This window comes from Vigna unguiculata, unplaced genomic scaffold, assembly GCF_004118075.2.
Source record: "Vigna unguiculata cultivar IT97K-499-35 unplaced genomic scaffold, ASM411807v1 contig_422, whole genome shotgun sequence".
Classification (NCBI taxonomy): domain Eukaryota; kingdom Viridiplantae; phylum Streptophyta; class Magnoliopsida; order Fabales; family Fabaceae; genus Vigna; species Vigna unguiculata.
Genome location: NW_021011134.1, coordinates 29,306 through 45,460, shown reverse-complemented (window position 1 = coordinate 45,460; position 16,155 = coordinate 29,306). Strand labels below are relative to the sequence as shown.

Below are 16,155 nucleotides of genomic sequence, written 5' to 3'. Positions count from 1 at the left end.
ACAGTTTCGTGCACTTCATTAGCTTCTAGAAAAGCATAACAAATCCTCATTATATACAGTTAGATAATATGTCATTATAGAATTTTCTCTAGAATTTTCTGCTTCATATTCTTTGTTGACTTTTCTCAATAATTAAGATGTTCACTAATTTGTCCTTGTAGAGTTTATAAACCTCATCTTGTCAGAATCGACTGAAGTCTACAACAGAGAGCATGTATTGAAGGCTCCACAAGTGGTTTCTTTTGTTTTCTGTCCTTCTTCTCTTGCTCTAACCCTGGATGGTTAGAACTATGAGTCTCTTATTTTTTTTCTCTGCTACAAATTTTCTTCTATACTTTTTGTTTAGTTTTTTTTCCTTTTTGTGGGGGGAGAATAAATGCATTTTGGGTACTTTTTTAGCTTCCTTTTTCTCTGCTATAAATGCTCATTGTAAATGGACTGGTATCTATTGCCACCCTGGCGATCAACAGAGAGTTCGCATAATGTATGCAAACATCACATGCACTTCATTATGTTTCTTTTTTCCCCACTTTCTCAGTTGAGTATGACACTTTGTGTTTTGTTTTTCAAAAATCTGCCATACTTGCAACTTGGCATAATTTTATCTCATTGGTAAACTCAGTGGACTACAAAGACTGTAAGTAGAAAACAAGTTTCTCTCTTCATTGCTAAACTTACACATGAGACTTTTATCATTCTCATTCCATATGATGGCTTGCAATGAATCAAGGCACTTCATCATAACAACTTGCATGGAACCATTCCTAATGAACTTACCAATTGTTCTGATTTAAGAGCACTGTAAGTGAAATGGTTCACTCCTAAAGAAATATTTATTAATTTCCTATAAATTGCAGTGCTTTTATGTTATGTCCATGATGATGTGTCTCATCTGATTGTCTTCAAAGGTACTTGAGGGGTAACTTTTTCCAATGAGGCATACCGTCAAACATTGGAACTATTTCATATTTGAATATATTGTAATTCCTTGTTCCTTGCTTTTCTTTCTATTTCTTTATGATTCTTTGAACTTGCTTCTACACTTTATTCTCAGTTGCATTTAATTTATCTGGAATTTACTACATAATTTAAATACAAGGATTTATCCAGTAACTTATTGAAAGGTGCCATACCTTGCTTTATTGGCCGTCTCTCACAGTTGAAAATTTTGTAAGTTAGTGTAGCCTAAACCTCTTTGGCATAATGATATTAATAACTTTATGATTCATTTTTTCCTCCCTGTCTTAGGAACTTGACTATCAATTTCTTTTCTGGTGAAATTCCTAACTATGGAGTACTGAGCAACTTTAGCATATACTCGTATGTACACCTTCCTTTGCATGAACTTCTTCATGTTTGATGCTTTTGTTGGATAAAACACTTAACAAAAACATGGGGTTGTTTTATTTTTCTCTAACAAATGTCTTTGTTGAAATCAGCATTCCACTCTGGTTGTTTTAATGGTTTGACTGGCTAATAACATAACTTTTGAATAGTTTATGGCAGAAAAACCAATTTTGGTTGAGATGGAGTGACAAATAAACAAACACTTAGAGTTCATTGGAATTCAAATATAAACAAAACCAATATGTATTCATTTTTAATTGGAATCACCTAGTTCAAAAATCAGAATTGAGAAAAATTTCCTAAGACAAGACAAAAGTTTTATGATTTTTTTTCAAGTGGCAACTCCAATTTCCAATACTAATATTTCATCCTTACTTAGTGGACCTATTATATGACCTATTAAGTAATAAATCTCCAATTTTGGTTGAACAACAATGTAATAGAGATACAGATCAAACAATTAGAGATGTGTTTAAATCAAATTTACCATAACAAAATTTTGTAGTTGGACATGAATAATAGAATTTTGGATTTTCTTGTTTTTTCTATTTCCATCTATGTTATTATGTTAATGTATTTGCACTATGAGCAACAAGTTGGTTCTATTATATGTGTACTTTTGTAATGACAAATTCATTGCATGTAAATAAGTCTGAGGGTACTCACCCTTGGATTTTCTTGGTTTTCCTGTTGTACTCCCCCATATTGAAAGTGATCAACCTGCAGGTAAGTCTCACCCTTGGATTTGATTTTCCTAAATACTATCTAATTTACTTGATTTAGAACTACCATACATATTAAAGAATTATGGTCATTGTTTTGTATGATAATCCCCATGCATTCTTTATATCTAGTTTTCATTGTTGTCATTCACTTTTGGTTTCTCATAAATATATGTAGCCATGCCAAAGGTGAAGCGTTTTCGAAATCCACAGAAATCATCACTTCAGCCTCCAACTAATTATTTACCATCAACAAATCCTGCACCAACAAATGAAACCTCATCACACACTTCAATGAGCACAACACCACCAGTAGATTCCTCATTGCCCACTGAGAACTCATAGCAACCTGAAACATCTACAAAACATGTTCAACGTGAATCTTCATCATATTGGACTGTTCATGCAATAAGTATATGTCATATTTATTTTTACATGACCATAATTTTAAAAATTTTACTTATGGTTAAGTAAGTTGTTTTATGGTTAAAGACTTAGAAGGAGTTATCAAGAAAATTAAGGTGAAGGTCAGAGAAGTAAATAACTTAACTCGTGGGGAACGTATCATTGTGGACTTTGATGAGTTAGGCATGGAAATTGGTGAAGGACAAGGCGTGCTTGCAGGATATTGTGGTACATTGGCAATTGATTGTAATTTGTTTCCAATTAATTTTGAAAGATGGTCTGGGAAAATAGGCATGCCTGACACTTACTTCTTGGAATGCTTTAAGGAAATATTACAGGTATATCTTTATGCATGTATGACCTTATATCTTTTGTAAATGTTACATTTACTCAAATCTTTACTCACTAACTATGTCTTCTTTTTTCAAAAGCCTCGATTTTGTTTTAAGATTGGTGAAGCTAGTGCACAACGGTATTGCAAACTAACTCTTGGTAGGAAGTGGGTTGCACATAGGCAGAACTTATGCAATGAGTTCTATGATCCAACGAAAAGCAAAAAGGAAATCATAAGTAATGTGCCAAATGGTATAGACAGAACTCAATGGGCTCATTTTGTTACTTATCGTCTAAAACCGGAAACATTGGTACAAGTTACATTATTTTGAATGGTGTGAATTGTTTGTGTAGATATTTTTTTATTGTTGTGCGAACTTACAATTTTTTTGTTCATAGGAGATTTGTAAAAAAAATAGAGAAAATCGTAAAAGCAAGTAATTCCTCATACCGGTGGTTCTAAACCTATGTCAAGAAGAAGACATGAGATGGTAATGATATTAGTTAACATGACACTTTACTATTTTTTAATTTTTACTATTTAACTTAACTTCTCTTTTTATTTAGTTTTTGGAAATTGGACAGCTGCCTAGTCGGGGAAAGTTATACATTGATACTTATAAAAGAAAGGATGGATCATTTGTGAATGATGCGACAAAGGCTATATCTGTTAGTTGTACCATAATATGATATCTTCGTGCATTTTCCTCCAATGTTTAGAGTTTTCACTACATATTGTTGTATGCCTATAAGAACAAATTGAAGTGGGTTTGACTCAAAGCACTAATGATGAATCAGAGGTTTCCCCTAATGATGTTGTTGGTAGAGTGTTAGGAGCAGCTCCTACTAACTCATTTAGAAATACAAGATTTTGACTTTCGGATATAAGCATTGCTTCATCTAGTGCTGCCACATCATCAACATCTTCTGATCAGTGGCAATAGAAGTACATTAATTTAGAATCCCAAATTCAAACCACCTTGCGTGCACTAAAAGCCTACATGATAATGAAGGAAGGAAAGATCCCTGATGAATTAACTCCCTGATGAGTACGTATTTTTGCCCTCATTTAATGTTTAATTCTGGGTATTTAATTGAATTTGTGTGCCTAAAGAGTGATTTAATTGATAATTCTGATAATTAGGTTGTTTGAGCTTGTGTGATAAAAATGTCTTAAAAAGTGATTTTTAGCTGCATAAATTATTTTTGGATATTTTAAAGTTTGTTGATGCAGCTGAAGTTAAGTTTTAAGCTCATTTAGAGGTGTGGAAATATATTGATTAAAGCTTCATGACACCTTAAAGATAAATCCAAGAATAAGAAATTATCAAAAGCACAAAAATTCAAGCCAAGCATTGCATGAAGACGGCAAGAAAAACTTGAAAAAGTGAAGAAGTTTGGCTAAACCAAGAAGAGAGGAACAAAAAAATTGGACCTTGCGATTTTCTTTATCTTTATGATAGAAGATAATTTGGGAAAAATATATCTTTAGATATTTTATTTGATATTTTTAAATAATTATCTTATTTAATTATATCAAAATATTAAAAGATATTAACTACCAAATCTTTTTAAATATGACAAGATCTTCTGGAATCTTTTTAGATCCACAACAAACAAATATATCTTGAAGATATTGGATTATTTAGAAGATAATTTGAGGAGATTGCAAAGGGTTGATTTGGAAAATTAATTCAAATATTAATTGGTGATAATTTATCATATATCTTTAAGTAATTAATTAATTTAATTATATTAGATATTGATATTATCAACCAACTATATTTGTCAAATAGTGTATATCTCTCTAAATATTTTTAAATATTTATATTTATCTTTATTTTAAAAGATATTTGAGAGATTTTAGCAACAGAAAAGTCCAGTCCAATTCCTATATAAAGAGACCAAGGGAGAAGCAGAAAACAAGCTCGGCACGTCGGAATTTAGGAACCCTTAGGGGGGCCTAATTTCTTTCTCTCTCTTTTCTTCTCTCTATTCTTCTTTTGTATTTCATGGATTGCTAAACTTCTTGGGTTGATTCCATTGTAATTTCATTATGGATTTTGAGGTTAGAATGAATTAATTTCTTTGTTCTTTTTATTATTGTTGAGGTTTTAATTTATCTATGTCTTTTATCTTTGAATCACATAAAAAGTAATGATTTTAAATCTATATGCATATTGATCATACGAGTCAAGGGTTTTTAAATTTAATTGAGACTTTACTTTGATTTTATTTAGAAACTTTCATATGATTAAATGAGTTTTTACCAATAATTGAGACTTTACTTTGATTAAAGGTATTTACTCTAACGAAAATTAATTGAGACTTTACTTTGATTAATTAAGCTTTTTATTTGGTGAGGAGATAAAAGAATAGACATGATTAGGCATAGTAAAATTTGATTGAGACTGTACTTTGGTTGAATTTACTGTGGATAATCTAAAAGTTCTCACTTTTAATTGAGACTATACTTTGGTTAAAAGTGAGAACGCCAACAAATTCATTGAGACTTTACATTGATTAATTTGTAAATCTACAACAATAATTAACTGAGCAATAATCTTTAGATAACCGATGATGAATCTATTTTGAAAAAGCAATGGAATCAATCTATTTTCTTTACTATTGTTTTTATTTCTTTTTATCTTTTAAACTTTATTTCTATCTTTGTTTATATTAATCCCCTATATTTTTTATTTTATTTGACTAACTCATTTGTATAGTTTTATAAGAACTAATTTGTTAAAAATCAATTCCGTGTTCGTTGGGAGACGACTTAGGGTTACTTTACCCTTTCTATTTTCTTGACTACTATCTTAGCAATACTGAAGTTGCTATAGTTTAGTAGTATTAATTTGATCGCGTCAACGACAGCGTTATCAAATTTGGCACCGTTGCCGGGGAACACGGTTAGAATTTTTATCATTTTAGTTCTTATTTTTATTTTATTCTTTTGATTTTATTTTATTTTATTTTATTTTATTTTTATTTTTGTTTACCACTAACATTTTCTTTTCTCAATTTTTATTCTAACATTTTTTTTATTTTCTTTAGTTATTTTATTTTATTTTATTTAGTTATTTTTGTTAAGCATAATTTTTGTTTGAGGAATTTTGTTGGGAAATTTGTGAAACTAGTTGGGAAAAACTTTGGCTAAGGAAAGACAAGGTACTTAAGTTGTCCATTGAGACGCACCTCTCTTTCCTGGAAGTCTACTCAACAAGCTTTCAACTTATTTCTTTTCAGAAAACCTCTTTCAAAAATGCAAAATAGTTTTTCATATGAAAATAATCAACAGTGTGATTTTCAAGTGAATTATGATTACTATCCACAGCAACCACGTGATTCATATGATTATCAACAACAAATTGTCACACCTACTTCTGCACCTGATATAAGTGGGTTAACTTTACGACAATTTAATGATCTATATCCTAGATCATCTTTTTTGGGATATGAGCAACAACCATATTCTGAGTGTCCACCTCAGCAACCATATGTTCCAAATAGTGTTCAGCAACAATATGTACCACCACAGCAAGTTGAAGCAATCAATGGACCATCCTACAGGGAAGTTATGATATTAATGGGTGAAGTTATAGAGAAATTAGAGTCCATGGATGAAAGGTTGCGAGTTGATCAACGATGTAGAAATATTGAGCAAGAGTGGTACGAAAATAAGCAAATATTGTCTAATATGTTGAGGGATGCAAGTAAGAACAACTTTATAGAATTACTTGTAACTGTTAATACTACCCCTCAACCCCATCAAAGATTTCCTGAAAATCCAGATTTTAACAAACTTCGTCATGAAATCAAAGATGTGCTTCTGAAGTTGGCCATCAGAGCTGAACAAATGTCTGAAGATTTGAGTCAGCTAATGAATGATGCATTGAGAAAGGTCACTTTGGAAGATATGATGAAAATGATGACTGAAATGATGAAGATGGATCAAACAGATCAGAAAGAGATGATGAATGTCGCGACACAAAGCTTACAGAATCAGTCTGAAAAACCAATAGCGGAATCACATCACATTGATATATCTACTGATGGATATAATGATTTTCATAGTAATATGTCTACTGATGGACATATCAATTTTTCTAAAGATGTTGCTGATGAAGTAATTAAAGATTCTCACACAAACATATCTACTGATGGATATGTTGATGATGCTCCATGTGAATATAAAGTTGTACCTGTTGATGATGTTATGAGTACAAATGATCATTTTCAAGAGCAAAGTTGTGAGAATAATACAATAGAGGAACCAAATGCAGTTGAAGAGCCAACAGTATTAGAAGATGCAGCTGAAGCATCTACTATTGCAACTGACTTGGTTAATGATGAAGCAGCAAATTCAACTACTTCAAGTGCAGATTTTTGCTCACAAGGTGAGATTATGAGGATTACTGATGATCCTGTTAACAATCTGAATGCACTTGATGATGCTCAAGTTGAGTTGAAGCCACACAATCCACACATCAAGTTTGTTGATGTGAATGATGCAAATAAGTTTTCAGTGCTTATCTTTGTTGACATGGCTGTAGAAAAAGAAGAAAGGTTGCTGCAACAGGTAAAAAGCTTAGATTCATATTCTTTTGAAAACATTGTTGATAAAAAAGTTAATTTGCATGCATGTTTGTTTTTTGTTTCTGTTTTTAATTTTAAAAATATTAAAAAAATTTCAAAAATATGTGTTTTTGTTTTCTTTAATAAAATTGTACAAGCTGACTTGTACTTTATAAAATTAAAGAAAATAAATTTTGACATATGGCCAGATTGAGACAATAGTCAAAAGATTTTTCGTTTCCTCCCCAAAATAAGTCCATCAAGGACATTTTTTCTGAAATAAGTGTGGGGGAGACAAACTGTAGGTAGGGTTTTCCTTTTGATGTTTTTTGTTTTTTGTTTTTTTTTGTTTTTTGTGTTTTTTTCATTTAAAAAAATTGTGATTTCGTTTTGAGAAAATTGTGAAAGTATTAACTTTTACTAAGTGAAACTTTTAAACAATATGTCTCATAAGAAATCCACCAAAAATATTTCCCTGCTTTCAATAAAACATATTGACATTGGATTTTGGGATTTGATTCACTAAGTGAGATGATCATAATTCTGGAAAAATAAAAGTCATGTTGATATGGGTAGATTGTTTCTATGATTTGCTAATTGAGTTGATTTGAGAATTTCTTGATTAAATCTTTTGTGAAAGAATTTGACCTTGTGAGTCTTGAGCCTTAATGTAAAGGATGAACTGCCATATGTCATTCCTATTTTTTTTTCTTGAGTGACTTGCTCATGTTTGTTTATACTCAAATGTTTAGCTTGACTCTTTTGTTTTGCATCTTAGGTGAATATGCATGATTTGATATGACTGAGGCATTTCTTGTTTTAAGTTACTTGGCCAAATAAGCCCACCTTGATATTAATCCATTGGTAGCCTCTTGGAGCTTTAAACCTCTTTTTCTTGTTTTAAGCCTATTGCATAACCTTGAAAAGAAAAAGACTATATTCTACCTTAGGAAGAAAGAAGGAGCTAATGGATTGTGTTCAGGAATGGTTGAGGAATAAAGTGTGTGGGTCAGTACCTCACCCACAAATTAATAAAAATGGCAAAAGGAAAATTGTTGATGAAAAAGTGTTAAAATAATTGCTTTCTAAAAAAAAGAGAGAGCAACAAAGCAATAAACGAAAAGAGTTGTTTTTGAAATTATGCTCCATTATTCTTTCTATATTTTAATTTCAAAACCCAAAAATCATAAAATTTTTCCTACCTTTGCCTTAGCCCCATTATAACTTGTGAAAAGTCCTCATGATCTTTGAATGCATATTTTCTGAAAGTTTGTGAATATTAGAGTCTTGTTAAGTATTATGAGAGTTTACTTACATGAGTATTTTGAGTGAAAACACAAGCCAAAACACTTGAGAGAATTTTGGTGAGAAAATACACATTTAACTTGAGTGCTTTCTTTCATAATTGATTGTCTTGTGAATTCAAAAGATTAACTCATGTGTGAAAAATAAACCTTTCTGTTTGTATATACATGATAATTTGATCTCTAGAGTATTGATTTGTCTCCAGTGATGTTCATTCCTTCGATCCAATGTTGATGTGAAATAAAATACCTCAGATTAAGTTTGAAATTGTTTGATTTTGCCCAGGAGTGCAAAAGGATAAGTGTGTGGGTATGATGAGTACGTATTTTTGCCCTCATTTAATGTTTAATTCTGGGTATTTAATTGAATTTGTGTGCCTAAAGAGTGATTTAATTGATAATTTGATAATTAGGTTGTTTGAGCTTGTGTGATAAAAATGTCTTAAAAAGTGATTTTTAGCTGCATAAATTATTTTTGGATATTTTAAGTTTGTTGATGCAGCTGAAGTTAAGTTTTAAGCTCATTTAGAGGTGTGGAAATAATTGATTAAAGCTTCATGAACCTTAAAGATAAATCAAAGAATAAGAAATTATCAAAAGCACAAAAATTCAAGCCAAGCATTACATGAAGACGGCAAGAAAAACTTGAAAAAGTGAAGAAGTTTGGCTAAACCAAGAAGAGAGGAAAAAAAATTGGACCTTGCGATTTTCTTTATCTTTATGATAGAAGATAATTTGGGAAAATATATCTTTAGATATTTTATTTGATATTTTTAAATAATTATCTTATTTAATTATATCAAAATATTAAAGATAATAACTACCAAATCTTTTTAAATATGACAAGATCTTCTTGAATCTTTTTAGTTCCACAACAAACAAATATATCTTGAAGATATTGGATTATTTAGAAGATAATTTAGGAGATTGCAAAGGGTTGATTGGAAAATTAATTCAAATATTAATTGGTGATAATTTATCATATATCTTTAAGTAATTAATTAATTTAATTATATTAGATATTGATATTATCAACCAATATATTTGTCAAATAGTCTATATCTCTCCAAGTATTTTTAAATATTTATATTTATCTTTATTTTAAAAGATATTTGAGAGATTTTAGCAACAGAAAAGCCAGTCCAATTCCTATATAAAGAGACCAAAGGAGAAGTAGAAAACAGGCTCGGCACTTGGAATTTAGGAACCCTTAGGGGGACCTAATTTCTTTTCCTTTCTCTCTCTTTTCTTCTCTCTATTCTTCTTTGTATTTCATGGATTGCTAAACTTCTTGGGTTGATTCCATTGTAATTTCATTATGGATTTTGAGGTTAGAATGAATTAATTTCTTTGTTCTTTTTATTATTGTTGAGGTTTTAATTTATCTATGTCTTTTATCTTTGAATCACATAAAAAGTAATGATTTTAAATCTATATGCATATTGATCATATGAGTCAAGGGTTTTTAAATTTAATTGAGACTTTACTTTGATTTTATTTAGAAACTTTCATGTGATTAAATGAGTTTTTACCAATAATTGAGACTTTACTTTGGTTAAAGGTATTTACTCTAATGAAAATTAATCGAGACTTTACTTTGATTAATTAAGCTTTTTATTTGGTGAGGAGATAAAAGAATAGACATGATTAGGCATAGTAAAATTTGATTGAGACTGTACTTTGATTGAATTTACTATGGATAATCTAAAAGTTCTCACTTTTAATTGAGACTGTACTTTGGTTAAAAGTGAGAACGCCAACAAATTAATTGAGACTTTACATTGATTAGTTTGCAAATCTACAACAATAATTAATTGAGCAATAATCTTTAGATAACCGATGATGAATCTATTTGAAAAAGCAATGGAATCAATCTATTTTCTTTCTATTGTTTTTATTTCTTTTATCTTTTAAATTTTATTTCTATCTTTGTTTATCTGAATCCCCTATATTTTTTATTTTGTTTCACTAACCGCTTGTATAGTTTTATAAGAACTAATTTGTTAAAAATCAATTCTGTGTTCGTTGGGAGACGACTTGGGTTACTTTACCCTTACTATTTTGTTGACTACTTTCTTAACAATACTGAAGTTGTTATAGATAAGTAGTATTAATTTGAACGCGTCAACGACAGCGTTATCAAATTTGGCGCCGTTGCCGGGGAACACGGTTAGAATTTTTATCATTTTAGTTCTTATTTTTATTTTTATTCTTTGATTTTATTTTTATTTTTTTTATCACTAACATTTTCTTTTCTCAATTTTTGTTCTAAGATTTTTTTAATTTTCTTTAGTTATTTTATTTTATTTTATTTAGTTATTTTTTTAAGCGTAATTTTTGTTTGAGGAATTTTGTTGGGAAATTTGTGAAACTAGTTGGGAAAAACTTTGGCTAAGGAAAGACAAGGTACTTAAGTTGTCCATTGAGACGCACCTCTCTTTCCTGGAAGTCTACTCAACAAGCTTTCAACTTATTTCTTTTCAGAAAACCTCTTTCAAAATGCAAAATAGTTTTTCATATGAAAATAATCAACAGTGTGATTTTCAAGTGAATTATGATTACTATCCACAGCAACCACGTGATTCATATGATTATCAGCAACAAATTGTCACACCTACTTCTACACCTGATACAAGTGGGTTAACTTTACGACAATTTAATGATCTATATCCTAGATCATCTTTTTTGGGATATGAGCAACAACCATATTCTGAGTGTCCACCTCAGCAACCATATGTTCCAAATAGTGTTCAGCAACAATATGTACCACCACAGCAAGTTGAAGCAATCAATGAACCATCCTACAGGGAAGTTATGATATTAATGGGTGAAGTTATAGAGAAATTAGAGTCCATGGATGAAAGGTTGCGAGTTGATCAACGATGTAGAAATATTGAGCAAGAGTGGTACGAAAATAAGCAAATATTGTCTGATATGTTGAGGGATGCAAGTAGAACAACTTCATAGAATTACTTGTAACTGTTAATACTACCCCTCAACCCCATCAAAGATTTCCTGAAAATCCAGATTTTAACAAACTTCGTCATGAAATCAAAGATGTGCTTCTGAAGTTGGCCATCAGAGCTGAACAAATGTCTGAAGATTTGAGTCAGCTAATGAATGATGCAGTGACAAAGGTCACTTTGGAAGATATGATGAAAATGATGACTGAAATGATGAAGATGAATCAGACAGATCAGAAAGAGATGATGAATGCCGCCACACAAAGCTTGCAGAGTCAATCTGAAAAACCAATAGCGGAATCACATCACATTGATATATATACTGATGGATATAATGATGCTCATAGTAATATGTCTACTGATGGACATATCAATTTTGCTAAAGATGTTGCTGATGAAGAAATTAAAGATTCTCCCATAAACATATCTACTGATGGATATGTTGACGATGCTCCATGTGAATATAAAGTTGTACCTGTTGATGATGTTATGAGTACAAATGATCATTTTCAAGAGCAAAGTTGTGAGAACAATACAATGGAGGAACCAAGTGCAGTTGAAGAGCCAACAATATTCGAAGATGCAGCTGAAGCATCTACTATTGCAACTGACTTGGTTAATAATGAAGCAGCAAATTCAACTACTTCAAGTGCAGATTTTTGCTCACAAGGTGAGATTATGAGGATTACTGATGATCCTGTTAACAATCTGAATGCACTTGATGATGCTCAAGTTGAGTTGAAGCCACACACTCCACACATCAAGTTTGTTGATGTGAATGATGCAAATAAGTTTTCAGTGGTTATCTTTGTTGACATGGCTGCAGAAAAAGAAGAAAGGTTGCTACAACAGGTAAAAAGCTTAGATTCAAATTCTTTTGAAATCATTGTTGATAGAAAAGTTAATTTGCATGCATGTTTGTTTTTTGTTTCTGTTTTTAATTTTAAAAATATTAAAAAATTTTCAAAAATATGTGTTTTTGTTTTCTTTAATAAAATTGTACAAGCTGACTTGTACTTTATAAAATTAAAGAAATAAATTTTGACATATGGCCAGATTGAGCCAATAGTCACAAATTTTTTCGTTTCCTCCCCAAATAAGTCCATCAAGGACATTTTTTTTGAAATAAGTGTGGGGGAGACAAACTGTAGGTAGGATTTTTTTTTTTTTTTTTTTTTGTTTTCATTTAAAAAGAAAAAAAAAATTGTGATTTCTTTTTGAGAAAATTGTGAAAGTATTAACTTTTTACTAAGTGAAACTTTTAAACAATATGTCTCATAAGAAATCCACCAAAAATATTTCCCTGCTTTCAATAAAACATATTGACATTGGATTTTGGGATTTGATTCAATAATTGGGATGATCATAATTCTAGAAAAATAAAAGTCATGTTGGTATGAGTGGACTATTTCTATGATTTGCTAATTGAGTTGATTTGAGAATTTCTTGATTAAATCTTTTGTGAAAGAATTTGACCTTGTGAGTCTTGAGCCTTAATGTAAAGGATGAACTGCCATATGTCATTCTTATTTTTTTCTTGAGTGACTTGCTCATGTTTGTTTATACTCAAATGTTTAGCTTGAGTCTTTTGTTTTGCATCTTAGGTGAATATGCATGATTTGATATGACTGAGGCATTTCTTGTTTTTAGCTACTTGGCCAAATAAGCCCACCTTGATATTAATCCATTGGTAGCCCTTTGAGCTTTAAACCTCTTTTTCTTGTTTTAAGCCTATTGCATAACCTTGAAAAGAAAAAGACCATATTCTACCTTAGGAAGAAAGAAGGAGCTAATGGATTATGTTCAGGAATGGTTGAGGAATAAAGTGTGTGGGTGAGTACCTCACCCACAAATTAATAAAAATGGCAAAAGGAAAAATTGTTGATGAAAAAGTGTTGAAATAATTGCTTTCTAAAAAAAAGAGAGAGCAACAAAGCAATAAACGGAAAAGAGTTGTTTTTGAAATTATGCTCCATTATTCTTTCTATATTTTAATTTCAAAACCCAAAAATCTTAAAATTTTTCCTACCTTTGCCTTAGCCCCATTATAACCTGTGAAAAGTCCTCATGATCTTTGAATGCATATTTTCTGAAAGTTTGTGAATATTAGAGTCTTGTTAAGTATTATGAGAGTTTACTTACATGAGTATTTTGAGTGAAAACACAAGCCAAAACACTTGAGAGAATTTTGGTGAGAAAATACACATTTAACTTGAGTGCTTTCTTTCATAATTGATTGTCTTGTGAATTCAAAAGATTAACTCATGTGTGAAAATATAATCTTTTTGTTTGTTTATGCATGGTAACTTGATTTCTAGAATATTGATCTGTCTCAAGTAAGGTTCATTCCTTTGATCCAGTGTTGATGTGAAATAAAATACCTCAGAACAAGTTTTGAAATTGTTTGATTTTGCCCAGGAGTGCAAAAGGATAAGTGTGTGGGTATGATGAGTACGTATTTTTGCCCTCATTTAATGTTTAATTCTGGGTATTTAATTGAATTTGTGTGCCTAAAGAGTGATTTAATTGATAATTTTGATAATTAGGTTGTTTGAGCTTGTGAGATAAAAATGTCTTAAAAAGTGATTTTTAGCTGCATAAATTATTTTTGGATATTTTAACGTTTGTTGATGCAGCTGAAGTTAAGTTTTAAGCTCATTTAGAGGTGTGGAAATAAATTGATTAAAGCTTCATGAAACCTTAAAGATAAATCAAAGAATAAGAAATTATCAAAAGCACAAAAATTCAGGCCAAGCATTACATGAAGACGGCAAGAAAAGCTTGAAAAAGTGAAGAAGTTTGGCTAAACCAAGAAGAGAGGAAAGAAAAATTGGACCTTGCGGTTTTCTTTATCTTTATGATAGAAGATAATTTGGTAAAATATATCTTTAGATATTTTATTTGATATTTTTAAATAATTATCTTATTTAATTATATCATAAAATATTAAAAGATAATAACTACCAAATCTTTTTAAATATGACAAGATCTTCTTGAATCTTTTTAGTTCCACAACAAACAAATATATCTTGAAGATATTGGATTATTTAGAAGATAATTTAAGGAGATTGCAAAGGGTTGATTTGGAAAATTAATACAAATATTAATTGGTGATAATTTATCATATATCTTTAAGTAATTAATTAATTTAATTATATTAGATATTGATATTATCAACCAATTATATTTGTCAAATAGTCTATATCTCTCCAAGTATTTTAAATATTTATATTTATCTTTATTTCAAAAGATATTTGAGAGATTTTAGCAACAGAAAAGCCCAGTCCAATTCCTATATAAAGAGACCAAAGGAGAAGTAGAAAACAGGCTCGGCACTTTGGAATTTAGGAACCCTTAGGGGGACCTAATTTCTTTTCCTTTCTCTCTCTTTTCTTCTCTCTATTCTTCTTTTGTATTTCATGGATTGCTAAACTTCTTGGGTTGATTCCATTGTAATTTCATTATGGATTTTGAGGTTAGAATGAATTAATTTCTTTGTTCTTTTTATTATTGTTGAGGTTTTAATTTATCTATGTCTTTTATCTTTGAATCACATAAAAAGTAATGATTTTAAATCTATATGCATATTGATCATATGAGTCAAGGGTTTTTAAATTTAATTGAGACTTTACTTTGATTTTATTTAGAAACTTTCATGTGATTAAATGAGTTTTTACCAATAATTGAGACTTTACTTTGGTTAAAGGTATTTACTCTAATGAAAATTAATCGAGACTTTACTTTGATTAATTAAGCTTTTTATTTGGTGAGGAGATAAAAGAATAGACATGATTAGGCATAGTAAAATTTGATTGAGACTATACTTTGATTGAATTTACTATGGATAATCTAAAAGTTCTCACTTTTAATTGAGATTGTACTTTGGTTAAAAGTGAGAACGCCAACAAATTAATTGAGACTTTACATTGATTAGTTTGCAAATCTACAACAATAATTAATTGAGCAATAATCTTTAGATAACCGATGATGAATCTATTTTGAAAAAGCAATGGAATCAATCTATTTTCTTTTCTATTGTTTTTATTTCTTTTTATCTTTTAAATTTTATTTCTATCTTTGTTTATCTGAATCCCCTATATTTTTTATTTTGTTTGACTAACCGCTTTGTATAGTTTTATAAGAACTAATTTGTTAAAAATCAATTCTGTGTTCGTTGGGAGACGACTTTGGGTTACTTTACCCTTACTATTTTGTTGACTACTTTCTTAACAATACTGAAGTTGTTATAGATAAGAAGTATTAATTTGAACGCGTCAACGACAGCGTTATCAAATTAATTAAAACAAGATTACCAAATTGTCCTTTATTTTAAAAATAATTAAAAATTATCATTTTACAAGTTTAATTTGTCATAGAAAAAATATTAAAATGTATAAATGAAAGTAACATATTTTTATAAAAAAATATTTATAAAATAACGTAATAAAAAATTTTATAATTGATATTTACTTTTTAAACCTTATTTTAGAACAATTTTCAAAT

The 16,155-nt window shown here is 29.8% G+C and overlaps 1 protein-coding gene across 1 annotated transcript; it reads left to right on the top strand.

Moving 5' to 3' along the window:
* The first annotated feature begins 2,644 nt into the window (after positions 1 to 2,644).
* Positions 2,645 to 3,378, top strand: LOC114171931. The gene is made up of 3 exons (XM_028056703.1): positions 2,645 to 2,812; positions 2,906 to 3,118; positions 3,207 to 3,378. The coding sequence occupies exons 1-3, from the start codon at positions 2,660 to 2,662 to the stop codon at positions 3,246 to 3,248; spliced, it is 408 nt and encodes a 135-aa protein (XP_027912504.1). The 5' UTR covers positions 2,645 to 2,659; the 3' UTR covers positions 3,249 to 3,378.
* The last annotated feature ends 12,777 nt before the right edge of the window (positions 3,379 to 16,155 follow it).